Below are 27377 nucleotides of genomic sequence, written 5' to 3'. Positions count from 1 at the left end.
ATGTGCTTGACATAATGGATGTATGTATGGATTGTGATAAAAGTTGCACGAGTCCCCAATAAAATGATTTTTAAAAAGTTCTTTATAGTTCACAAAATTGGTTGGTCATTTTGTAATTATACAAAACTCAGGAAAATCAAATACACAATATTGTGTTCTGTATAAAAAATTAAGATAATTAACTTTGAAAGTTTTTTTTTTATACTTAAATACCTAGTGATCTAAAATTCCTTGTTTTTAATTTATGAGTTCTCCAATTTGAGTACTTATTATTTCTGATAACCTTAAATAAAATATATATAATTATATCCTGGGTTGTCACCTGTGTTTCATCTTAAATAAAGCTATGTGTGATATCTATTTTGATCAAATATTCTAATTGAATAGTTCCCAAACTTTACATTATCTTAAAAATATATTTCCTCTACCTTTGATTATTACATCTTATTCTTTTGCCCTTTTTGTTCATTTAGATTACGTTTGATTATGCTGATGTTAGTAGGCTAAATGAACATTATCTTTTTAATTGATTTTTTCCCTTCATTTTTGCTGAGTTCACAGGTGTGTTGATATGTTTACCAATGAAAGCATTGTTTTCATTATAAGTTTAGGACTTATTGTGACTGAGAGACATGTAGTGTCCAGTCACTTATTTATCTGAGTGCTCTGTCGCACAGTACTTTTTAGACTTCCATAAGCCTGAGAGTCATCTGATGATTATGTTCTTCCCAAGAAAATTCAAGTTCTGGTTAAATGGTGCTTTGTTGAAGCCTGATATTTTTAATTCCAGCAACCCCTAACAAGACTGGAGATTTATAAGTAATTATGAAAATAGAATTATTAATGCTACATATTCACTGTCACCATTTTAACTCCAGAAAAGGGTTAATTTTTAATATTCTCTATACACCCTTACTATTTCTTTTTATGTTAAACTTGAAATCAGAGAGAAAGTGGATAGTCCAAGCATGAAGTTCCCTGGGATTTAAATGAAATGTCAAGATCTTTATCTGTCCTGAAATATTTAAGGTACTTTATAGCCACTGAAGTTTTTTTTAACTTAGAAATGTTTTTTTTTAGTATTAAGCACTGCTTCTCTAGGTGTCCCCTGGTATCTACAGAAAATTGTCAGATATTAAGTTACCTCAGAATAAGCATACAGCATAAGCCTATAGCATAGAATTATAAGAAACAAGGGGTGTTGTCAAATGTTTTCCCAATTAGGAAGATAGCAAATTACCTTGCCACAGTTTCATAGATGCTGGCAGGAAACATGAGACTCCCATGTCAGAGTTAAAGGACATTATTACCGTGGCACAGATGAGAGCATCCGATCTGCTGACATTTGCATTAATTCTTCATGTTGGCCAAGTTGCAAAGTGTAGCTATGGATATGAGTGGGTGCTTCATGCAGATTTGTGGATATTTTATACAACTGAGGGGTCCTGAGCAAAGGAAACCTGAATCTTTCAAAGAGGGTGGCTAGCAAACATGTCCAAAATAAGGTATTATTTTTATTATTCTAGTTAGTAAACATCTCCGTTCTTGGTCTTGACAGGCTGTTCACTATACAAACATTCTTCAAAAGATCATGACATACGTTCTTAAACGATTTTGCTTAACATCTTATTTTCAGAAAAAGAATTTTCTCGTGTCCTCCTGGCAATTAAAACTTTTTATTAGTATAGCCTCTTCAAAGTCCTGGATAGAATATTAGTATCTGATTTTGCAGCCTCCCTCGGTGGTTCCACTGGCTCCCCATGGCACCATTGTCACTCACTTTGGGAGATAACTGATCCAGAACAAAAATTGTCCCAAGGTGTGCAGACACAGGAGATATCAGTAGAGAATCATTTCCCTTGTATCCTAGTCTGTTCCCTCTCATGGTGGCTGGTGGCCCCCAAGCACAGCTTTTTCTCTGATACTGCTATTGATCACAATATTAGTATGTCTGCCGTTTTGTGACTACACTTCTGGGTAAATTGTGCTGTATTATTTTCAACTTGTTTGACTCTAGGATAGCCCTTTTGTTTTGCTCCCTGGATTATGTCATAGGACACAATTTAGCCAAGGAATATACTAGTTCCAGATATGGCTAGATGTTGGTGCCTCTTGCATGTACAAACTACACTGTCATGAATACTTTTTGGGGTTCCTGTTTTTAATCTACCCATGGTTGAATGAAGTTATTTGAGTACTTCAGTTTTAATTACTCCAGGGACTCTGAGAAGCTAGGTTATCAAAGCTAAACATTTCAGCCTATTATCAATTACTTTAGTTAAGTTTCATAAGTTTCTCTTTAATTGGAATTTGGTATACTGTAGTAGATTTGTAATTTATAAGTAGGCTCCAATGTACAAAATCTAGCTGATAGATACTGCTCTACTGTAGACAGAAGGTAGTGAGTAGTTCTATCTTGTATATATTATAACTTTGAGTTAAAAGGCTGAAATGAATATAGTTGTTACAAATGGTAAACATGAATATAGTTGCTAAAGTTCTTCTCTTGTGTAGAATAACTTATGCTGGAACTGATTTAAGTAAAATACAGAATGCCCAGGTAGAAGAGTGAGTCTCAATTTAACCAAGAGTAACACTTGAACTTTGAAAATTATCTTTTTAAAGTCATAATTAAGTTTTAAGTGGGGTTTTGATGAGTTTTGGTTTAGACATGGTTATATCAATTTAAGAAGTTAAGTCTACTTTTCAGGTTTAATTTATTATTCCAGTGTCAATTTGTCACACAGCGATTAGAATCTGACATTTTATTTTCCTTTTTTGATTTATGTTTCCCTACTAACTTTCTTTTAAGCACCCCTTAAGCACCCCTTGTGACACAGTAAATGCTAACTGAGAGGTCCAATGTTCAGACACATCAGTCATTCCAAGGGAGAAACATGAGGTGGTGTGCTTCCATAATGATTTATATATAAGCTTGCAAATCATATGTATATATGGGGTGGTGGTAAGTCAGGATAGACTTGATGGCAGTGAATTTTGGGGTTGGTCACTGACTCTTTAATGATGGTGTATGCCTGGAATATATAGGCATTTGCATTAGTGATCTATTGCTGTGTAACAAATTACTTAATGATAACCAGCATTTGATATCGCAGCTTCTATGGGTTATTAATCTTGGAACAGTCTAGCTGGTAGCTTCTTAAGACTTCTCACCAGGCTTCAATAATGGGGTTGGATGTGGCCACTAACTGTTAGGGGCTCAACCCATTGGCTATTGGAAGATGTGTTAGGCCAGATTGACTTAGAGAAACAAATCCAATAACACTCGTGTAAGAAAGAGCTTTATATCAAGAAGCTTTATCTTTCAGGAAAACATCCTAGGCCAAAGCCACTCAAGTCCATAGGTCTGATACTAGTCTATAAATCCCTTTTCAGACTTAGGCAGTCACATGCAATGATGCAAAATGCAGGAAGATCACAAGCTGGTGCATGCAAAGTCTTGTGGGTACAATGGTGTAGTTCATCACAGGGCTCTGGCAGGTCGCAGCGGCTCACCAGGAGGAAGGGAGGGGGAGAGGGAGAGAGAGAGAAAGGGTAAACTCTACCCATAATCTTATGGGTGCCATGTTGGCACAAAAAAACTATCACAGATGGCATTATGATTTCTACTACATAGATCTCTTCACTGGGTAAATTATAGTAAGGGAGCTGTCTTCCCCCCCAGAGGGAGTGTGCAAGAGTAAAAGAGGACATTGTATGAGGAAGTCACATCGTGCTGAATAAGGAAGTAACATCCTCGCCTCACTGCAGTTGAGTCCCTTCTCACTTCATGCGACTTTCTACTGTAACTCTTCATGGGAGTAGAAAGCCTCATCTTTTCCCCTAGGAGCAGCTAGTGGTTTTGAATGCTGCCTTTGTGGTTAACAACAATGCATAACCACTGCACCACCAGAGCTCCCTAGGAAGTCATACATTTTTTGTAACTTAATCTTAAAAGTGATATTTCTACATTTTGCTGTTTTCAAATCATTACGTATAACCCACTTGAAGAAAAGGAATGCCACAGTGTGAATACCAGAAGATAGGGTAATTTGAGACCATTTAATAGGCTGCCTTCTCTACCATTTAGCAGCCCTGTGGCACAGTGGTTAACTGGTTGGCTGCTAATATCAAGGTTGGTGGTTTGAATCCACAAGCTACTCTGGGAGAAAGATGTGGCAATCTGCTTCAATGAAGATGACAGTCTTAGAAACTGTATGAGTCAGTTCTACCATATTTTATGCAGTCTGTGAGCTTGAATTTATTCCACAGCAATGGGTTATCATACATGCCATTTACTAAATATATGTATTTAAGTGAACATCTGAATCTTCTGTCATTTGTCTTATTACTGTTTTATTTACTGTGATGGGATCATTATGAGTCTTGGTTTCTTTTGATATTTTAAGAAATTGGGTTTAAGAATATTTTAATGTGGAATAACAAATTACACTCAACAAATTTACAGTTTAAAACACTGTAGTAGAATGACCATCCATGCAATCACCATCCTGATTGAGTTTATATTGTAAGGATTCTCCAAGGTCTAGTTTACACTGGCTAGGTAATAGCTTCCTTTTTTGCCCATTGGTAATCACAATCCTGATAGCTATTATCTTTTTGCATTTCTTTATTGTTTTGCTACCTAAATATATGTAGATGTTTCTTTTCTTTGCAGCTTTAAATAAATGCACTAGTGTCTTGTGCTTTTATTCCTGTCTTTCAATTTTTTTTCTCAATATTAAGTTCACTCACACTGTTTGATTGGCTATAGTTTATTAATTCTTGATGCTGTGGATGATATTGCATTACATGAATATATTCCATTTTTGTAGTTGATAGACATTTGAACTTTTGAGTTGGGTTATATACAAACTGCTATTCTGCGTATGTACTGTGTGCATATTGCATGTATGTGTATGCATATCAGGTATATGTATACGATTGGAACGAATGAGTCCCACAGTATGTTTGTCTTCAAATTTATAATTTTAAACTTTTCCTAAGCAGTTGTATTTACTCCGACTGATACCCTGAGTATTCTAATAGCATTGTTGTTGTCAGTCCTCAGTACCAGTAGACATTTTTTTCCCCCTCTTCACGTTAGCCAGTCTTCCTATTATACCTATTGCTATTTTTTTTGTGGTTTTAATTTGTGTTTCTCTTGATGACTAATGAGGTTGAGTATTTGGTATCATGTTTATTTTCCACTTGGTATACTTCTCTTGGGAAGTACCTGTTTGAACATATTTCGGTGTGGTTGAGTTTGTTAATGATGTGTTGTTTAGATCTTAGCTACAAATCCTATAAAATTTCTCATTATAAAGTCTTGCCTTTTTTGTCAGTATATGAAATTTTCTCAACCTGAGTTCATGAAGACATTTTCCTGTAGTACCCACGAGAACCTTTATTTTTTATCTTTCTTGTTTAGATCTATAATCTTTTGGGAATTTATTTTGTGTGTATAATGTGAGGTAGGGATCTTTTCATATATGGAAATTTAGTTGCTTAAGCATCCCTTCTTAAAAAGTTCATTCTTGCACCATTATTTTGAGTTCCACCCTTGTCAGCATCAGTTTTCATATGTATATGTCTGCTTCGAGGCTCGTCTGATGATCTGTTTCGTCTGCCCTTGTGGTAACACAACACTTAAGTACTGCAGCTTGTAACGTCACTTACTGTTCTTCAGGAACGTCTCTGCCATTTATGGCTCTGTGTCTTGCTATATATTTTAGAGTCAGCTACTACATTTCCACAGTGAATCTGTGATTTTTACTGAGAATACTTTGACTCTACAGATCAGTTTGGGAGAAAAGTCATCTTTGTAAACACTGAGTCTTTTAATCCATGAAAGTAGTATTTCTCTGTTTATGTTTAGATTTTAAAAGTGTTCTTTAATTAAAAATATTTTTTTCCATGTATCATTCTTATACCTCTTAACTTCAGATATCTTCTTAGGTCTTTTATAATTTTTCTCATGGCATTATAAATAGTATATTTGTCTGTAATCTTAGTTTCTTACTGTTGTTGGTATAGAGAAAGATATATGGTTTATTTTTTTAATATCGATTTTTAAATTCATATCAAGCAACCTTGTTAAACTCATTCTAACAATTTATTTGTAGATTCATAATGTTTTCTGTGTACACATCACAGTCTTCAAATAATAACAGTTTAGTTTCTTCAACCTTCATGATCCTTATATCGTTTATTTATTTTTCTTGTCTTACTCTGCTGGCTAGGATTCCCGGTACAGTGATGAATAGAAGTGGTGATAGCGGGGCATCCTAGTCTTGGTGCTGATCTCAAAGGGAAAGCTTTGGACGTGTCACCATTAGGTATGATGTTTTCTCGAGGCTTTTTGTAGGCGCCTTTTATTAGTCACAGAAGTAAAAATTTTCCCTATGGTTTCCTGACAGAAATTTTTTCCTGAATCATGAATAAAGATGGAGCATTCTCAAACTTTTTGTGCATCAGATGATAAGATCTTGCTTTTTCATTCATTTAATGTGAGTAATTATATTGGTTTAACATTAGAAAACCAATCAACCTTTTATCTAAAATACTTACTTTGCTTTGCCCAGCAGCACCCTACTATTGGCACAGGAAGTCAGTTAGCCCTGAAAACTCCACTGGGATGACTGGCTGTCATACCTAATGTATTATAATATTCCCTTCTATATTGCAACATTGGGTTTGCTAATGTTTTGTTGCAGAGTTTTGCATCTATGTGAGATTGCCCTATACTTTATTTTCTTACATCGATCTTGCCTTACTTTAGTGACTTTGCTAGCTTGTTAAATGAGTTAGAGAATGTACTCTTTCTATTCTCTGAAATCATTTGTGTAGTCATCTTGACTAAATGTTAAAAGATCTTTTTAGATAAGCTATCTGAATCCCTGGTTTACTTGCATATAGTTTTAAATTATTGATTAAACTACTTTTATCAGGTACATGCTTATTCTGTTTTTCTTTTTAATATTTTTGTTACATCCTTTTTCTAGGATTTGTCTATTATAGCTTCATCTTTGGGTTTCAGCTAACCCCTTAAATTTTCAATGCCCCTGCAATTTTGCAATGGTAATCTTTCATTCTTGACACTGTTTATTTCTGTGTGACTTCTTTCTTCCTTCCTATATTTTCCTTGATCATTTCTTTTAGGGATGCATCAATTTATGAGTCTTATCCAACAGCTGGCTTTTGATTATTGAAGTTCTCCATGCCTTTTTATTATTTAGTTTTAAAATTTTTGTTGTATATTACTTCTATCTTTTAGCTTTTTAAAAATTGGTGTGTATACATGTATATACACACATAAATGCATATACATGTGTATTTATGTATGCACACATATATATACACACACACACACATATACAGAGAGACAGAGCCCTGGTAGTGTAGTGTAGGGCTAAAAGTTGGGCTGCTGACCACAAGGTCAGCGAATCAAACCTACCAGCTGATGTTTTGCAGGAGAAAGATGAGGCTGTTTACTTGTAAAGATTTAAAGTCTTGGAAACCCAAGGGGTAGTTTCACTCTGTAACACAGGGCTATTAAGAGTAGTAATTGACCTGATGCAGTGAGCTTTTTTATGTATACAATTTACATGTATTATAGATATAAATTTACATGTATTATATATAAATTCACATATATTTATCTTTTTTTCCTTTATATATTGATAAACCTTGTGTTTAGCACAATGTCTAGGACTGATGACGAGTTGAATAAATTGACAATTAGATAATAAATTATACATATGTTGCCACAGAAGAGAAGGTGCTAATACTAATAGACCTTAGAAGAACTCACCTTTACTAGCCCTTCAAGAAATGGATGTTAGAACAATTAAAATATTTTGCAGAGATAGGTAGTACTTAATAGTGAACAATTAAAATATTTTGTAGAGATTGATAGTACTTTCAGAGAGCATAGTGGATAATAGCATTAATTCTGGAGCATGAATGCTGCCTTGATTTGAATTTCATTTTGCCACTCGTTAGTGGATTGATCTTGTGAAAGTCATCTTTAACTTGTTTGTGCTGCATTTTCTTAATATTTAATATTGCTTATTCCACATTTGCCATTATATAAATATGTGTTCCCATTGCTTTATCTTTTCAAAATTGGTTCAGCACATCTGGTTAGAGTAAGACAGCCATAGATAGACATTTAAATTGTAGAGTGTTTCTGGAAAGCAATTTTTGTTATATTTAAAGGCTTTGTTACTTTTTCTGATTGAATTATACTATTTTTAATAATCTCGTTATAACAGCAGAAGTACAGACTGATTTGTTTGCTAGAATCTTTGGTGATAGTTTACAAACAACTTAAATCTTCACTGAGAGGAGAGTAGTGAAATAGATTGTTGAATGTTTACTTAGCAACTCAAATGTCTACATTTTTAAATGGCTTGATTACAAAGTGATTATAATGTGCAACAGACAGGATATAAAACGCAAAAAACATCTTAAGCAAATGTGTTTAGTCAACCAGAAGGAAATATTAGGATGCTTATTTGTGATTGTTTTAAGTTAAATTTCATAGGATTTGATCTCTATAAAAGCAAATTTAAAATTTATAGAATGTGATTAAAATGTAGAATTAAATGAAATGATTAAAAACAATTTTTGATACCATGTATTTTCATTAAGTTACTTCTTGTCATTGTTGCACATTTCATATTTTGTTTATAAAGTCAATCTATGTAGTAGTTAAGAAGTATAACATTGTGCTTTCTTAAAGGTGTGAAGCTCCACTTTTCCATTTTTGATACTGGACTTTCCAGAGCTTTTTTTCTCTTGATTTTTAATTCTCACAGTTTGCCATTTGTACTTAGTTTTCTAGAAGTCCTTTGCCAAATATGAAGTTATTTATGATTGTGATGCTGACAGTATAGTTTGGTTTAGGCATGTTTTTTTTCTTTCTCTTTTTAACTACAGCAACTGGAACAGATCCAGAAGGAATTAAGTGTTCTGGAAGAGGATATTAAAAGAGTGGAAGTAAGAAATCAAGACATTCTTGCATCTCTAGCAATTTTTAACTTTCTTGTAATTGTCATTTCTTTTAAGTTGTTACATTAAATTTATGGGATTGGCCGTGGTTCTCAGAAAGAAACAGATGTTACTTTAATTTTAATTGAGAGTGCATTTTTTGTAGATTGAGCATTCTGAACACTTTCTTGATGATACAATGTAGGTTTATTTTTCTTTTATAGTATTTTATTACCATAAATCTCTTGATTAGATTGGGGAAAAAATCAGCTTGTTAATTGCATTAAATTAACTTAAGTCAGCTCCTTCAAAACCTTCAATTGCTACCATTAGTGTGATTTGTGACTGTCCAATTCTTTTATTAATTAAATAAGTTTTGCTTATTTCAGTGTGGCACTGTTGGATAATCATTGGACTGCTTTTTTGTTAGTTCAAACATACCAGCAGCTCAGAGGGAGAAAATTGAAGCAGTTTCCATTAAGATTGAGAGCAGAAGCCTTATATAGGGTTTACCATGATTTGGCATGGATTCCATGGCAGTCACAATAGATTTTCTGTGCATTTCTAAGTGCTAGGGTAAATCTGAAAATAGGTATGCGAAAATGTTACCACTATGATACAATCAATGTATGTGTGGAAATCCATGGGAGGATATTTGGGAAGCTCACAGGCTAATATGATTTAAGTGTAGTGTTTTCAGGCATGTTTAAATTTGGTGCATGTTTTTAACTATTTACAGGTTTTAATTTCCTCTTCCTGATAACATGTCAAGTGATACCGGATATTCTATGTCGTGGAAGTTCAGTTTCACACATGGCATTCCAAACTTTGCTACTGTGATGTTTTTGTCACTCACTTGCCTGTGTGATTGTACTGACTTTGAGTTAGCCAGAAATAATCTTGCCTGGTTAAGCATTTTTTGGGTAGTGTTTTAAAATTTGCTGTGTTTCTGATCATTGGAATGTTGCTCATATTGAAAGGAGCTTAGGCTGTCAGCATGGTTCACAGGCATGATAAATGCAGTAATATTCTTTTAGGAGAGCTTTCTTGGAGGTGGAAATTAGAAATAAAAAATTTGAATATAAGTAATTATTAAGCAAAGTTAATATTTGAATCAGAGGAATGTTACTTTTCTTTGTGTTTGTAAAGGATACTTTTCAGGCGGAGACTTATGTCCATTTTAAAAATTTTGTTGATGATATGTACTTTAAAGAGCTGAATAGGATGATCTATTTACTATTTCCCGCCCCCCCCCACACCCCAATTACCATTCCCTCTTAGTTATCCGGATACTTAATTATTGTCCTGGATTAGTAATAAAATAAGAAAAAGAAAAGGAATGGTCAACAAAAGGAGACTGATGAAAACCTATATTGGAAAGGTGTATGATATTACATGTCTTCTTGAGGTACATAGTTTTTGTTTGGGGTATCATCAATAACTCAAAATATTTATGCTTTCAGGAAATGAGCGGTTTATACTCCCCTGTCAATGAGGATAGCACAGTGCCTCAATTTGAAGCTCCCTCTCCATCACACAGGTACACTGCAAACTTGGAATTATTTAGGATTTATATTGTAAACTACACATTTAGGAATGTTGTTCATGCATTGTGCACAAACCCAGAAAAATTCCTTTTGGACACAATCTTGAAGTGAATTAAATTAGATAATTTATCTTTTTTTTTTTTCTTTTTTAATATTTGAAGCTTTTGTGTCAGGAACAGTTAGTAGAATATTAGGAATTCATTGGTGGATTAAAACTGAGTGAATTTCTCAAAATAATGGTAGCCTTAAATATCTGTGGATTAAAGTTAAGAAACTAAAATTTGAGACTATTAAATGGTAATACTAGGGCAAAATGTGATAAAGTACAACTTGAGATTTAAAATGAGGACATTGGTTAGATAGCATACTTTAGATCATTCTGTTATTTTCTTCTAACTCCTTATAATTACTGTTATTAAGTTTTCCCTTTTATGTTTTCTATCACAGCAGGAGTTAATTTTGTGTTGCTTACTACCATTTCCGTAGAATTTAGAATTGTCCATTCAATAAGTAGTTGTAGGAAATAGTAAATGCTATTGGTTTCTTTTCTGTCTAAAGTTATATATATATAATATCATCTACATTTTTGAGTTTTTTTCTTATATGCTTGAGATGTTCAAGTTGGGTGATTTTACATGAAGTCCCCTGTTTTTAACTTGCCCACTCTGTTTAGAAGAATGGCCCAATTGGAACCCAGTCAGACAAATAACTATAGACTAGCATGGGAACTACAGGCAGTCGGATGCTAGTTCAAGAGATAACATTAGACTTCAGAACTGAAATCAGTTCAGAAAAGCTATTATGGGTCTAGTTTGGTGTGCTTTATTGGGGCAGTGGGTAGGGAGTGGAGTGATGTTCTAATTAAGTATTACTGAAGACTTGGTGTTTTTCCTGTACACCATCGTTATGGAAAATTCTTCTGAGTTCTTGCTGATTCTTGGGTCTCTTATTTTCTTCAACACTTATTTTCTCTAGAATAATTAAGAATGACCAGGTTTGTGAGATTTTGTGATCTCTTAACTTTACATTCAAAGTTGTGAGATATATGGGACCTTTTGTGATGGGATAATTATTTGTGTCTACAGAGAAGTATATGACAAAAAACTTACTAATAAAGTGATTATTTACATTATTATATCTCTCACTGTTTACAATAGCATTTCTATATATTGTCCAGGTCTTTTTATTCAGACTCTCACTGATTGTATGGGTATTTGCATTTTAATTGCTCTAATAGGGCTTCAAAACATTCTTGCAAATAATCCATTATCTTTCAAGTCCTTTTTCCATGAGCTTTTTTGAAGCCCTCACATTTTATTGAATGCTTATGGAATCCTAGGCGTTTTAGGTGTTGAATCTAGCTGTGAAAATCTGAAAGTTTCTCCCCTCCTGGAATATGTCTTTTACAGATGGGTATTAAAGTTGGGGAGATACTAACTAGTACTAAAAGTATTAACTAGTACTTTTGCAGATGGGTATTAAAGTTGGGGAGATACTAACTAGCTAGTACTTTAGAAAAAGTGACAGGAAAGGGGTTTTGCAATGGGGGAAGCTTTTTTTCAGTTTGGATAGTTAAGCTACTCCAAGGTGATAAATATGCTGACCCTTGAAAGTCTATATAATAGCATATCATTGGAGAGCTTTGAACAGAATCGAATTTTTAATGTTGATTTTCGTTCCTATGTGAAAAAATACCCAGACATTTAGGAATACTCCTTAACTTGAACAGCCCTCTTTCCTCCCTGACATAGCACACTAAATAGAGAAGAAAGTGTATCTACACCTCTCCTTCCATCCTCGTGCCATTGAAAGCATGTAAAAAATTTAAAGCAATTCAAATGGCCCAGAAGAAAGGAGATTATGGCATTTGGATTTTATTGATTGGAGAGGTGAGAAATGGTTATACTGTAAAATAAAGCAGCATATTGTGAAAAAATAATAAAGCTTTCATGACATCTCCAAAGATGCTGGAAGTATTAATTTTAAATTATTTAGTAGATTAATGGAATCTAGTAATAATCTCTTATGGTTAGTTGTAAAGGTGATTGGAATGCTGTTGGTGGTGTGTGATAATTATTAGGCTGCTAACTTCAAAGTTGGCAGTTCAAAACTACCAGCCCCTCTGCAAGAGAAGGATGAATCTGTCCGTTTCTCTAAAGAGTTACAGTCATGAAGACCGGGAATGGACTCCACAACATTGGATTTTGTTTGAGGATAAAAGTTATATGATGAGAAGTAATGGTGGGTATATGTATCTAAAGGGGCTCTGGTGGTATAGTGGGCTTGGCATAGGGAAGCTAGCTTCGTGCTCAGCAGTTTGAATTCATCAGTTGACATTTGGGAAGAAGGTGAAACAATAGACTCCCTAGAGATATACAGTTCCTTGGGAACCCTAAGGAGCAGTTCTATTCTGAACTATAGGGTCCCCAGGAATTATAAGTAATTGAGTGGCAGTGTGTCAATGGAGCTAGCCCCTAACAAATCACCACTGGCCCGGCAGGCTCAATTGTACAGCACTAATGAGTAAAGATTATAGTAAAGCCATAGAGAATTAGAGAGATAGGAGAGAGAGTAAAATGAAGGAGTCAGACACATTTCATGGTAGCATCCTCACTTCAGCTCCTCTTGGTGGTACAGGGCAGGGGAGAGAGCGATTTATTGCTAACCAAGGCTTATATGTCTTTTTGGGACGTGCAAGCCCCCTAATTACAGGTAAAGACCTACGTCACAGGAAAGGGTTGTCCTACAGGTAATACAGCAATGGGAGGGGGACAATCTAGGGGTCTACATGCAATAGGAAAGGAAGGTATTGGGGCACACATGTGACAAGATAGGCGGATCCTAGATTCAGGATGGCAGCCTAACTTTGGATGTCACTGAGCAGGTTTGACCATTTCTCTGGCTCTCCATGGAAACAATTACTGTCCTTTTCAGTGGGGTGTGAACCCCACCTAGAGTGGACTAGACCACAGTCTGATGGCTGAATGTCTGCAGGGAGAATATCTCTAAGCATCTGACCTCCCACCATGTGCTAGCAAACAGCCTCTAATGTTTGGCATATCTTTGGGGGAGACAAAGCTGGGGAAACGTCTTTTTATAGGTCACAGCAGTGGATTTTGTTTTGTTTTTGTGTCATGTAGTTTTAAACTGCCAGCTGCTCCACAAGAGAAAGAGGAAACTTTCTACTCCTTTAAAGAGTTAAAGTCACAGAGACCCGCGGGGGCAGTTCCGCTCTGCTCTGTAGGGTCACTATGATTGAATTGACTTGATGGCAGTACATTTAGTTTTTATGGGTTTGGGTATACGTACATATATGCTTACTTTAATTGTGATAAAACATTTTAACCATTTCTAAGTATGATTCTGTGACATGCTATATTCATGGTCATGTTAAATGGTTTTTTTCTTGGACTTTAAACTATCTTTAAAGCCATTGCTATTAGCCTTCCTTGTAAATAAAAAAAAATTCTCATTGATGTGATTTTTATATTAGAAATAATTGTTTCATAATTGCTTTATTCTTTGTTTTAGCAGGAATTTCATAACGATGATATACTAATTGCTTTCATCTGTGCTTTCTAAACTTTAAAGACTCTAATTTGAAGATAATATACTATTTGAATATGTTTTGCTAGGATCCAGATAGTTGAGTTATAGTGGGAGAATATCTTTCTGCCATTTCTAAGGTAAAATCAAATAGTAAATATAATTTTTGATCTGGAATCTCTGATGTTTAAAGTGTTTTTATTGATAAGATATTCGTTATTGATCATAAATTTAATTCTTTTTAAAAAAAGAGAAATGCATCCATTAGTTTAAGTTCTGAAATGCTTGCTAAAGTTTCTTGTGATGTTGGAATCCAAGACCAAACCCAATGGCAACAAATCAATTTTGGCTTACAGCCATAAAAATTAAATATATTGAGTTTTGTATAAGATACTTTTGCTACTTTTCAATTGTTCAGCCAGTCAGTATTTAGATATACCTTTTAATTTGCTTCTGCTATCTTAATGAAAGTCCCAATAAACCTAAGTGTAGGTATAATGGAAAGGAAAAGCACTTTATGGGTACTAGGAAACTTTATTGTTAAAACCAAATACATACAATAATGATTTAATACTCTTGAGTACTAACGCATTTTATAATTTGATTGCATAAAGTACTGAAAACTTAGGAACTTAATGTTGCATAAAAGTGTATGACTAGATTAATCAAATTCTTCTCTAACTTCCTCACATGACTGTTTAATTATGCTTATTGGATACCTGGTGTGGTATAGTCGGTTACATGTTGGTCTGCTAGATCAGCAGTTCAACTCTACCAGTGGCTCCACAGGAGAAAAGCTGAGACTCTGCTCCCATAAATATTTACAGCCTTGGAAACCCAAAGGGGCACTTCTTCTCTTATATGGCTGCTATAAGTTGGAATCAACTCGATGGCAGTGTTGTGGTTTTTTCCGAGCAGGCATTTAGAAAATGAGTACACTGAGTCTCTCTATCAAAAAGAATCGGTTGCCATTCAAACATATGAGGAGGTAGCATACTCTTAAGAACTGCTGGTTCTGAAGAAAGAACTTCGAGCTGCACTTGAACACAACGAGGACAAGATATGCATCGGGCATTGATGTAGATCTTGGCTAAAACAAAGAATGCCACCAAGATGTTTGCCTGTGTTTTACTAAGAGAGGGGAAGTGACTCTGTGAATCTGAGTTATGAATAACATTGTGACAAATGGAATTTCTAGAACACTTAATTATGCTCAAGAGGAACCTGAACAAAAATCAAGAGGTAATCCATCAAACAGAACACAAGGATACTCTATAGAGGTACGGAATTGCTGTATTCTTTCACCTTACTTGTTCAGTCTGTGTGCTGAACAAATAATCTGTGGAAGTGAAATAAATGAAGAATTGGGCATCAGAATTGGAGACTTCATTAACAATCTGTGATATACAGATGACACAACTTTGCTTGTCAAAAATGAAGATGACTTGAAGTGTTAGTGATGAAGAGCAAAGATTATAGCCTTCATTATGGATTATACATGAATATTTTAAAAACCATACACCTAAAAAATGGATTTATGAGCAGCATCCTAAATGGTAAATAGTTAAGAATTTGAAGTTGTCAAGGATTTTATCTTACTTAGATCAACATTCAGTGCTTATGGAAGCAGCTGTCAAGGAATCAAATGACATTTATATGAAAGGATTAGCATGAATCCAATTCCAGAAATGTGGTTTGGATTGATTTTACCCCTCATATTTATTTGTCTTTTCTTTCGTTACTAACATTTCCTATGGGAGCTAGGTCACATGTTAAAAGGACATCTTCAGACTATCAAGTAGGCAGATAACTAACAACAAGTTTGAGCATCCACATGATACCCCAATCTTGTGACATACCACACCATTTCAGGGCTGATTTTCCACTAATGCTTTCAGATGCCAGCTGCAACTTAAAAATTCACATATCACCCTTACTTTCTAACCTGTTAACTCCTGATTCCCCTTTGGGTTCAATAATTTACTGGGACAGCTCACAGATTTAATGGATATTATGCCATTCTTATGACTACAAAATTTATCATGACCAGAAAAAACAAAGACATATAGTGTGAGGTCTGGGAGGCTTCTTAACACTGCTTCCATGTCCCAGGGGATTTGCTACCTTCCTGAGATATGTTCTGGACAACCAGGATGTTATCTGATCCTTGGTATTTCAGGATAATATTGGCCAGTCCTACATGATAAGCTAATAGATCTTGAGACGAGCTGATACCTGCTTCCTTGGTCATTGTTTTGGTGTTAGCCAGCCCCTAATTACCAGCAAAAATTCTCATGTGACCTGCAAGTCCAGACCAAAGGGAGTTCAATTAATGATTTTTTTTCCCCCAGAGCCACAAACAGAGCCATCTTATTTGTAATAAACAGGTCCTTTACATATTCTTGCATTGGGAAATTTTGCTCTTTTAAGTTGTGAGATACCAACTCCTTATAGTTAGCAGCTTGACGCATGACCCACATTTGACCTATGGAAATTTGAACAAGTATTAAACCAGTTTATTATTTTATTGCTAGATACACTAATGGTTACTTGTCCTAAATCTAATTTGATATACCATGCAATGGAGTTGAACTTCATGCCTTAGACATTGAAGAATCTTTAAGGAGTTTTAAACTTACACTAAAACAAAACAAAACCATAGAATCAAACACACAAATAAAGTAAACAAACTTACTTAGTAACAAAATAGATATAAATCTTTAATTTCTCAACAAAATCGATTGACAATAGAAATGTAGCACATTATGAAAATGTTCTTTGAATCAGTGCAATTTCTTCATTTGTTCCCTAGAGCACGAATTCTAGAATATAATTGCCCTACCACCCCCTTTTCAGGAAAAAAAAAATTAGCACCTTCCTGGCAATTAAGATCTTTTGTATTATAGCCCATAATAGCACATAAAGTATAGGTGTCTGCTTTTTTATATACATTTCCTGTATCATTCCAACAGCCCTCCCCTGCACCCAAGGGACTGTATTTCCCACTGTGGGAAGCTTTGCATTAGATCTACATTTGTGAGTCTGATAGACCCTAGGGTCCTATTGTCATGATTGTCTGGTCTTAGGGTTAAAAAATTGGTATTCTGGCTAATTATCTGTTCGAATTGTGATAGTAATAAAGTTTGATCTGAAGAATTATAAGCCATCAAAATGCATTTTATGCTAAAACTTCATTAATTATATTGTATTAGTAGGCCTTTCAGGATTCAAAGCAAAACAAAAAGAAATTTTAGAATTTCTTCTATAAGCTTTAATTAACTTGCTTGATGATAAATTCTGAAGTCTGAGGTCTGAAGAGCTGAAATTTCACCGTGCATGAGTACCAACAGAATCTCTTATTTGAAATGCATCTTTATAAGCCCTAGCCCCAAATTCTAATCCTTTAGGTCTGAATTGAAGCCTAGAGATTCAAATGTAGATCTTAGTGGTCATCTTTTTAAAAAATAGGGAGACATTAATGAATCTATTTTTATTACTAATAAGTTGCTTTTTATAAATGCTCTCAATTTGCCATGCTTATTTATACATATTTTTCCTTTTCTATAAAAGAAAGTTCAAAACTTAAATATTTGAGTTTTATAATTGGCTAATAGCACCTTTATGGGGGAAGATGGGATAAAAATTGTTTCTATATTCTCTATTGTGTAAAGTCACATATCTCTTCTTACACTCTTTAAAATATCTTAAATCAAGTTAGATTTGAGAGAGCCAGTGAAGTTCAAAATAACTCTGATAAGGAAGTAAAGTTTGATATTTGCCAACCGTTCTAGATGATTCTGTTCATATATTTAGGTCAGACCCTCTTTTTTTCTTTTTTCTCATGTTAGAATCATATTCTTCACTCCCTTGATTATTATAGGTGCAGTTTAATACTTCTGTAAACAGTTGCAGTTTTAGAAACCCACAAGAATGGGTTTATAGTTTTAGAAACCACAGGGGTTTGCTATTGACCATAGCAGTGACTTTTGTTTTTTTTGGTTAATGGTGAGAGAACTGTATACTTTATGTGGCAAACCTGGTTTAGATGCTAAAATCTAAAACCCATTGTTAATGAGTTGATTCTAACCATTCTGACCCTATAGGGCAGAATAGAATTGCCCCATAGGGTTTCCAAAGCTGTAACTCTTTTAAGAAGCTGACTGCCTCATCTTTGCCCTGCAATGCAGTTGGTGGGTTCATACTGAAAACCTTTCAGTTAGCAGACAAACAGCCACCGCACCACCAGGACTTCTTAGCTTAGATATAAAAGTAGCTGTACTGATGGTTAGAATTTCATATCCCATCACTGCTTACTTTCTCCCTACTCAAATGCCATCATATATTCTTATTTCCTGGAAACCTCCACCCCTACCTTTGAATCTTTTGTTATTATTTTTTGAATGCTTCTTCTAAGTTCTTTCCATTTAGAGCTCTTTCAGATAACTTGCAAACAGTGAAGCCCTAGACTGGTAGCTGAAAGATTGGCAGTTTGGACTTACACCTAGAGACTCTTCAGAAGATGAGATGGTTGGGTCTGCCTTTAAAACCCTGTGGAGAAGTTCTACTCCACACAAGAGGAGTAACTATGAGTCGGGATTGATTGGATGGCAACTGACAACAATAGGGTTTTTGTAAGCCCTATATTCCTAACAATTATGTTGTTAGCTGTAGTTGAGTCGGTTTGAACTCATAGTACCTCCTTATGACAGAATATACCTGACTCTCAGGATTTTCCTGGCTGTAGTCTTTATGGAAGCAGATTGCTAGATATTTCTCCTGCATAACCACTGGATGGGTTCCAAAGGTAACTAACACGAGGTTAGTAGTGGAGTACTTAGCCCCTTGACTCACCAGAGCTCCTGTAGCAACTATATCATTTTCTAATTCACGATTCCTATCTGTGAATTCTAAATATACTATACTGTGTTTTATCTTATTAGAAATTAACCTTCAATTCATAAAGTAGTAAAATAATTAACCTAATAACACCCTAATGTACTAAGATTTTCAATAATTTTGTTGGAAGTAGATCAGATATGTCAGTCTTACTTCTGTGAACTTAATCATTTTGGTTTTTGAACTTCTACCAAGCAAAGTTGTTTACGGCTCAAGGCAATAAAGCAATAGATGTAGACCTGTTTCATCTTCCTGAAATTTTCATAGTTGCTTTTTACACCTGCCAGCACTAACTTTTTTCTAAGGAAAGTTCTCTTACAAAGAAAACGGTTTTCTTTCTCTAAGTGAAAAACTTGTGAAAGGTAGACGTTGTTACTAGTATTTAATTTTTAATTGTGAATTGGGTGAAAATTTACAGAATAAGTTTCTACTCAACAATTCGTATATACATTTATATATTTTCTTTCATGTCACTGATTGCTGTCTCCCCAGTGTGATTCTTATTTTACTTCCTCCATATCTTTCCCTTTCCTGCTAATTCTTTCCTAACGCCTTGCCTTGTGAACTTTATCCTTGGACATGTGTTGTCCTTTTGAGTTCTAATGACTGATAGTTCTATGGAGTATATACCTCCCAACTCTTACTGTTCACTTCATAGACCTAGCTAATAGTTGAAAGTTGGGTAACTTTAGCTTGAGGGTCTGAACAATGGCTAAGGTTCATAATCTTGAGGGCTAGTCTACCATTTTTTATCTGACCAGGGAGCCTTAGCTTTTTTATGATTTTAAGTTTTGTTCCATATGTTGCTCCCACTTTACCCAGTAGGTTCTAATGTGATCCTATTCATAGCATTGGTAGTGGTAGTTGGGCTGTGGTTAGTTCTTCTGATTTCAGGGTTGTGGAGACTGAGGTTCATGACACAGGAAGTTTAAATGAACTGTCTTTTTAAACAAAAAATTCTTGAATATTATGGTATTATACACATTTTAAAGGCAATATAGATATTAAGTTCACATAACCTACCATATAACTAACTATTTCTACCTTCTAATTTAAAAATTGCAAGAGGATGAGAGTATCCTGGAAAATACTTTTGAGTTCTCAAACACTGTAACAACTGATATTCTTTGAATAATATATTTAATCTATCTTTCCTGTAGAAAATGTAAAGTTTGTTTTCTTGAGCCTAATTCTTTTTTTACAGAAGAAATTTGCATCCTTGAAGTAAACCGAACTTTCTACAGTGTATAGATTACCAACCCCCTTGGAATCCTTTGGAGCTTCACACTGCAGCATATAGATATGTTTTCACCAGTGGTAGGAAGATAACACAGCACATGTACCATATGTTTTGCAATATTGATTGAGGAATCAGAGGCTCTTCCCTAAAATCAAGTTCATTGTTATTTTAACATTGAAACATGAATATTCACAGTTAATGAGTATGGAGATGGCATAGGAGCTGTGTCTGCCCTTGGACTTCACAAGGAGGATCAAGAATCTAACTCTACATTAGCATTAGACAAATTTCTTTCTTTAAAAAAAAATCATTTTATTGGGGGATCTTACATCTCTTATAATATTCCATACATCATTTGGATCGAGCATATTTGTACATATGTTGCCATCATCATTTCCAAAACATTTTCTCCTTGAGCTCCTCTTTCCCCACCCTACCCTCATGAATCCTTGATCAATTATATATTGTTATTATTTCGTATCTTACACTGTCCTTTTTCTCCATTCACCCACATTTCTGTTATTCATCCCCTTGGGGTGGGGACTATATATCTGATCTTGTGATGGGTTCCCCCTTCCTTACCTTTCCCTCTTCCTGACCATCTCCCTCCCCTTATTATATTGCTACTCCTACTATTGTTTTTGAGGGGTTTATCTGTTCAGAATTCCATGTATTGAGAGCTCTTATCTGTACCAATGTGTGTTTTTCAGTCTAGCCAGATTTGTAAGATAGAACTGGGTCATGGTAGTGGGGGCGGTGGAGGGGAGGAAAGTATTCAGGAACTAGAGAAATGTGGGATTCGTCGGGGCTATACTACACCTTGGTTGACTCATCCTTTCCTTATAACCCTTCTGTGGGGGGATATCCGATTGCTTAAAGATGGGCTTTAGGTCTTCACTCCAAACCCCCTCGTTCGCATCAATATAGTTATTTGTTTTGGCTCTTTTGATAATTGATACCTGATTGCATCGACACCTCATGATCACACAGACTGATGTACTTCTTCCATGTGGGCTTATTTGTTTCTCTGCTAGATGACTGCTTGTTTACTTCAAATTTTTAAGACCCCAGATGCTTTATCTTTTGATAGCCAGGCATCATCTGCTCTCTTCACCACATTTGCTTATGCACCCATTTTGATCATAAGACCAATTTCTAGAAGTGGAGGCGAGACTTGCCTTCACCTTCCAAACTTCTTTACCATATTTTGGTACCAAATATTCCTCCCATGGCATTTTGCTTCTCTGCTAGGTTCAATAATTCTTAGTGACCACATAGAACTGAACTACAATACAATGCTCATGATTATGGGTCGTTTTGTTTTTTTTAGGGAAGCCAGCAGGCTGTGTGTAGGATCAGAAATATTAGGTACAATTTCTTATGTCTGCACTGTGTATTTCTTATGGTGTAGTGGATTACACATTGATTGTGCTGCTAATCATAAGGACTGTAGTTTGAAACTACCAGCTACTCTGTGGGAGAAAAATGAGACTTTCAGCTCCCATGAAGACTTACAGCCTTAAATACCAACAGACGCAGTTTAGACCTGTCCTATAGGGTCACTATGAGTCAGAATTGACTCAACAGCAGTGATTTTTTTTTCCTTTCTTTTTTTTCTGTTAGTAAGCACACCTCTCTTCTCTTAGTTTCTTTACTTCTCAGCCATGTGACCCCTTGACCTATGTTCTGCTTCAGCAAATGCTACAGAAACTCCTTTAGCATTGATAAATATCCAAAAGACCCTCCACTCTGCAAGCCAGGCTTGTTTCTGAAGGCACTCACTTTTACTTGTCTGTGGACTGGGAAGCCTGTTGCTCTGTCTTGTCTCTCAGTGCTGTCACCTCTGTTGCTGTCACTCTTCTGACCAGGGATCTTGGGGTCTGTAGGGCACACCTCACTCAGAGCTGTCTCTTCTTGATATTTATGAGGTTCCCTGGTTCCTCCTTCTGAGATGACTCAATAATCCTCAGCAGAATGACAAAACTGACTTAATCCCAATGTTAGTGTCTCATACACCTTAGTTACATGGTCCCGACCAGCCATCCAGTGAAAATTACAAAGAGTGACTAGAAGGAGCCGTATAGAGTAATTCAATGCTGCCATAATGGGATACATAATGATAATTACTACCAAGTTTAAAGGTCCAGTTTTGCCTACAGATAAGTTTTAAAAAGTATTGCATTTCAGAGTTTTTGGTTTTAGGAATTAAAGTTTTATAGAATCTTGTGGAGCCCAATAGTTTTAAAAGCCTAACAATTTTTACAATATTTGTCTTATTGCAATTCCTTTAGATTCCCTGACTTGTTACTGTTAAAAAAGTAACAATGCTCTTTTAAAATACTAGATCGTAAATGAAAAGAGTGTATGTTAATTTTCACTTGGATTTTGCATATTTTCCTCAACAATTCCTGAATAATAGGTTTTATTATCCTTTTTACTTTTTTGATAAGAAAATGAAGCCATAAGTGTCACATAATTTGCCCAGTCCAGCTGTGAACCTAGTAGTGTAACCAGGATTCTAATATTGACCTTTTGCTCCAGATCCTGTAAAGTTTTAGCAGGTGAGAGAGTTGTAGAAATCATTACAGAAAATTGAGAATTAAACATTAAGACAAACTAAAACTCCTTGTTTAAAAATTGCCAGCCATTGGCAAAAAAGAAAAGACAGGTCACTTCGGCAATCTTACCATAGCATTTTGCAATTTCTTGGGTACAACTTCCATGTCACTCTTATTAGCAGCTTGAATTTAGCAGGTTTAAATTAATCAAAACCAAACCCACTGCCACTGAGTCAATGCTAAGTCTTTGCGACCCTGCAGAACAGAGTAGTAGTGCTTTAGAGTTCCCAACACTGTAAATCTTGGTAGGAATAGACGTCTTTCTCTCAAGGAACGATTGAAGGATTTGAACCACCAAGCTTGCAGTCAGCAGCCCAATGATTAATCCATAACAAGTTTATTAACATTCCCTGTATACCTTTGCTTTTCTCATCTTTAAATAAATATAGTAGAACCTATGTTTATATCCTTATTACATTCCTATAACGGATAAACATGTATTTGAAAGACTTGGTACTTCTGTTTTATATGCACAGTGGTTACCTTTCCCCATTCTCTCTAGAAGCGGTCTGTACAGAGAGTTAAGGGAATAGAGGATTGCCCTGCTCTGGAGTTGGAGTACTTCTATGAGAAGAGTTCTATCTGATCTTAACGTTTTAGAAACATACACTTTTATGACTGATCTTGTTACTGATGCTAATAATAGAAAATAAGATTTATTGAATATCATTTGTGGCATTGCACTGAGAACTTTAATTTCATCATCTCATTTAAATTACAGACCTCTCTGAAGGGTCATCCATATTTAATAAATTGGGAAAATGGAGGCCAGATGAGATAAACAATCCATCCAGAATCATTTAGCTGCCACGTGGTGAAATTCAAACAGACTTTTATTATCAGAGTTTGTACACGTAAGAGTACCTGTCTTAACCATTGAGGTTATTGAGTACTAAAATAATTAACTTTAGGAATGTACACAGAACCATTTAAATCAGTACTCTCGATTGCTTAAATTTAACCAGGGTAGACAATACATACGCATGTCTATAGTAGAAAAAGAGAAGAACACTAAAAAAAGTGCTGTTTTATCATGTTTGGTAAACGAGGAAATTTTAAAACTTCATGGAAAAATTAGTATTAAAAGTGCGATTTTCCCATGAATTTTGAAGTCCTTTCTGTAATGCCATGCTGTTTTCAGGTGTTGATAGTTTTCATAGGCTAATTTCAATAAAATAATGGGAGATAAAGGTGCTGGGGATAGTATGATAAGATGAATGAAGGGAGGGGAAGCTAGAATGCCGAGAGCTGGGGTACCACTCGGGAAAAACAAAACAAAACAAAATGCAGAAAGCATGTTCTTTTTGACCAAGGCAGAAACAACTAGTATTACGTTTTTATAATATACGAGCGCGGTACCCCCACCCCCGCAAAACGGAAAAAAGCTCTGCTGGGTGGAGCTTTTGTAGTACACATATTTCCTGCCCAGTGGCATTGCCTGGAAAGGTTCTCTCTTATCAAGGTGAATTTTTTTTTCATAAAAGCAGTTTCACCTAAACCTCGTTTTTTTGTAATGGCCAATTTAAGAGAATAGCATGTGGTGTGACATTTCATTTCCTGCTCAGGAAAAATATCGTAGCAATTGTTGTGATGTTGAACACAGCTTAGAAGGACAGCGCTATGGGAAAAACTCAAGTGTGTGAGTGGTTTCCTCATTTCAAAAAGGTGAAATGTCTACTGTTGACAAACCTCATTTTGGACGTCTGTCAACTTCCTGAATGGACGAAAACATCAACTTGTAGTGCATTTGGAGTTTATTCCACCAGGTCAGATTGTTAATCAAACTTTCTATTTAGAGGTTCGGAGAAGATTGCCTAACAGTGTGTGACACACAAAAAAGACCTGATTTGTGGCAGACAGGGAACTGGTTTTGTCACCACAACAATGTACCAGCTCATGCAGCCATCTCAGTGCGCCTGGTTTTGGCCAAAAACAGCATTCCTCTTTTCCCTCGCACCTGATTCACCCCCCTTGTTTCATGTGTCTTTTTGTTTCCATGAATGAGGAGGGACATGAAAGGACAGATATTTGATGATATGGAAGAGGTGAAAAAAAAAAAAAGGAAGGTGCTGTCAGCCGTCCAGAGGAGTTTAAAAAATGTTTCCAAGAATTGAATGGCAGATTTAACAAATGTATTAAGTGTAATGGAGAGTATTTTGAAGTGATAAGGTTGTTTTGTTAAAAAGAAACAAACAAACAAACAAACAATATAGCTTTGAAGAAAAAAAATTATTTTTGTGGAGTACCACCTCATATTAAAAAAAAGACAACAAAAGTTATTTTTCCATTTATTTCTATCCTTTAATAGTTTTCTGTCTCCTTGTTAATGAAACAAAAAATCCAATCAGTCCCGGAACTTTGAAAAAGAGAAAGTATTGCATAGTGACATTATTGCAAAGTGCTGAACAAGATGATGGTTCTTGAGATCTATCTCCCCCGACATTTATGGGTTCTCAGACTTATAGGGAAATAAATATGAAAACTATACATATTAATAAAACGGAGTGATATGAGCCTGAGGATGGTTGAAATCTTTCTAGGGGGTTTCATAAGTTGGATTCTTGACTGGAAAGCTCTGAGCATGAATGGGGGCCCACACTAGTAGGGTCTGGTTTGTTCTGGTTAACTTCTGTGTGTGCTTGCTAGTATCTACAAGAAAGCCCCCCCCCCCCCAAACTATCATGTTTAATTAACACAAGAAGAGTGTAACATTATGAAGAGTATAACCAGATATGGGGTTTTCAACATGAACTTTTATCATAACATTTTGGAGTGGGAAAGGATAGGGACACTGAGATTAAGTGAATATTAGGTGCACGTTTCCATGGCATATAGGTTTTTAATGTGCAGGAAAATTGTTGTAATTTTGTTCCGTTCATTTCATTTCTGTTCACCTCTGTCTGACACGTACCATAAAGCATTGCTTCTTTCTCTGACCTCAACCCTCAGAGCCAGATGAGATCTCACAAGTTCAAGTGCATAATCTTTCAGTCTGTCAAATTTTCCCAATACCTTAGATGCCCACCACAAAATTGGAGGTCTCAGTATTTTTGCTTCTGGTCTACTGCTACAGAGTGAGGAGGCTCTTTTACCTACCTTCTAAGGATGCCAGCTATAGTTCAGGGATCCTTACCCTGCCCTCCAGCCTGCTTCGGGATGCTAAGCAGAACCTCAAGTCGTGCAAACAAGCCCCATGTTACTGAATTGCTGTCTCCAAGTTTACATGTTTCCTCTGCTTTCTCAGGATACCAGCAATAAGGAGGGGGTTCCCCAGGCCCACCTCACTTTTTATGATGGCCACCATTACTCCTTTGAGTATAATAATTCACTAAAAGGACTTAATAGAACTCAAAAAAACATTATACTTATGTTTAGTTTCACAATGACAGGATCCAAATGAAGAGACATGCAGGCTGAGATCTAGAATGATTCCCATTGCAAAGCTTTTATTTCTTTAAAAAAAGGAAAACATTCATAAGACTCAGTAGACAGATGTCTATATAAGATAGGCAGCATAAACAATCTCGTGGAGAGAACAGCAGGATCGATGGTTCAGGGAAGGGAAGGAGAGGGGAGTCAGCAAACCCAAGGACAATGGAACAGGAGATCTAAAATCGATGGCAAGGAGGGCATAGAATGCCCGGTGGGGTTCAGTCAAGTGCAATGTAGCTGAGCAGAAGGAGAGAGCCAATGGAAGTCAAACATGACAGTGAGACAAGAGGAAAGTAAAAGGAAATAGAGGAACTAGGAGGCGAAAGACACTTTTAGAGCTATAAACATAGGCATGTATATATGTAAATATATTAATATGTAACATAGGTATATAGGTCTAAGTACATATATTTATAGGTTAAGTATTAAGGTAGCAGACAGACATTGGGCCTCTACTCAAGTCCTCCCTCAACACAACACTTTGTTCTAATAACCCGGCATTCCATGCTGCTCACCTTTCTAACATGATCGCTGAATACAAACTGGGTGCATAAGCTAATGTGAAGAAAGCTGATGATGCCTGGCTATTACAAGATGTAGTATCTGGGGTCTTAAAGGCTTTAAGTTAAATAAATGGCCATCTAGCAGGGAAGCAACAAAGCCCACATGGAAGAAGCACACCAGCCTGTGTGATCACAAGTTGTCGCTTGGATCAGATATCAGAAGACCCCAAATAAACAACCATTTCCATGCAAATGAGGGGGATTGGATTGGAGACCCAAATCCCAACTGTAGACAATTGGATATTCCCTCACAGAGTGATCACACGAAAGGGATGAGCCAGCCAGGTTGCAGTATAGTTCTGATGAAACACACAATATTCCTCTAGTTCTTTAATGTTCCCCCTACCCCTTCCACCTCCACTATCATGACCCTAGTTCTACTTTACAAATCCGGCTAGACCAGAGCATGTACATGGGTACAGATAAGATCTCTCGACACACAGAATCCAGGACAGATAAACCCCTCAGGACCAATAATGAGAGTAGCAATACCATGAGGGTAGAGGGAAAAGGGTGGAGGGAAGGGGGCGAAAGGGGGAAA

At 35.7% G+C, this 27377-nt stretch overlaps 1 protein-coding gene across 2 annotated transcripts in view; it reads left to right on the top strand.

The window, feature by feature from the left end:
• Window positions 1-27377, top strand: part of COP1 (COP1 E3 ubiquitin ligase) — a 185029-nt gene that overhangs the window by 27933 nt on the left and 129719 nt on the right. For both annotated transcript variants that reach the window (XM_045298112.1, XM_045298111.1), the window contains exons 6-7: window positions 8944-9003; window positions 10458-10534. In XM_045298112.1, coding sequence (XP_045154047.1) covers window positions 8944-9003; window positions 10458-10534 — 137 coding nt within the window. The remainder of the gene's footprint in view (window positions 1-8943; window positions 9004-10457; window positions 10535-27377) is intronic.

The sequence above is a fragment of the Echinops telfairi genome, unplaced genomic scaffold (genome assembly GCF_000313985.2).
Source record: "Echinops telfairi isolate 266 unplaced genomic scaffold, ASM31398v2 ScPeMD7_7424;HRSCAF=8462, whole genome shotgun sequence".
NCBI lineage: Eukaryota > Metazoa > Chordata > Mammalia > Afrosoricida > Tenrecidae > Echinops > Echinops telfairi.
This window is presented reverse-complemented; position numbering and strand designations above follow the sequence as displayed.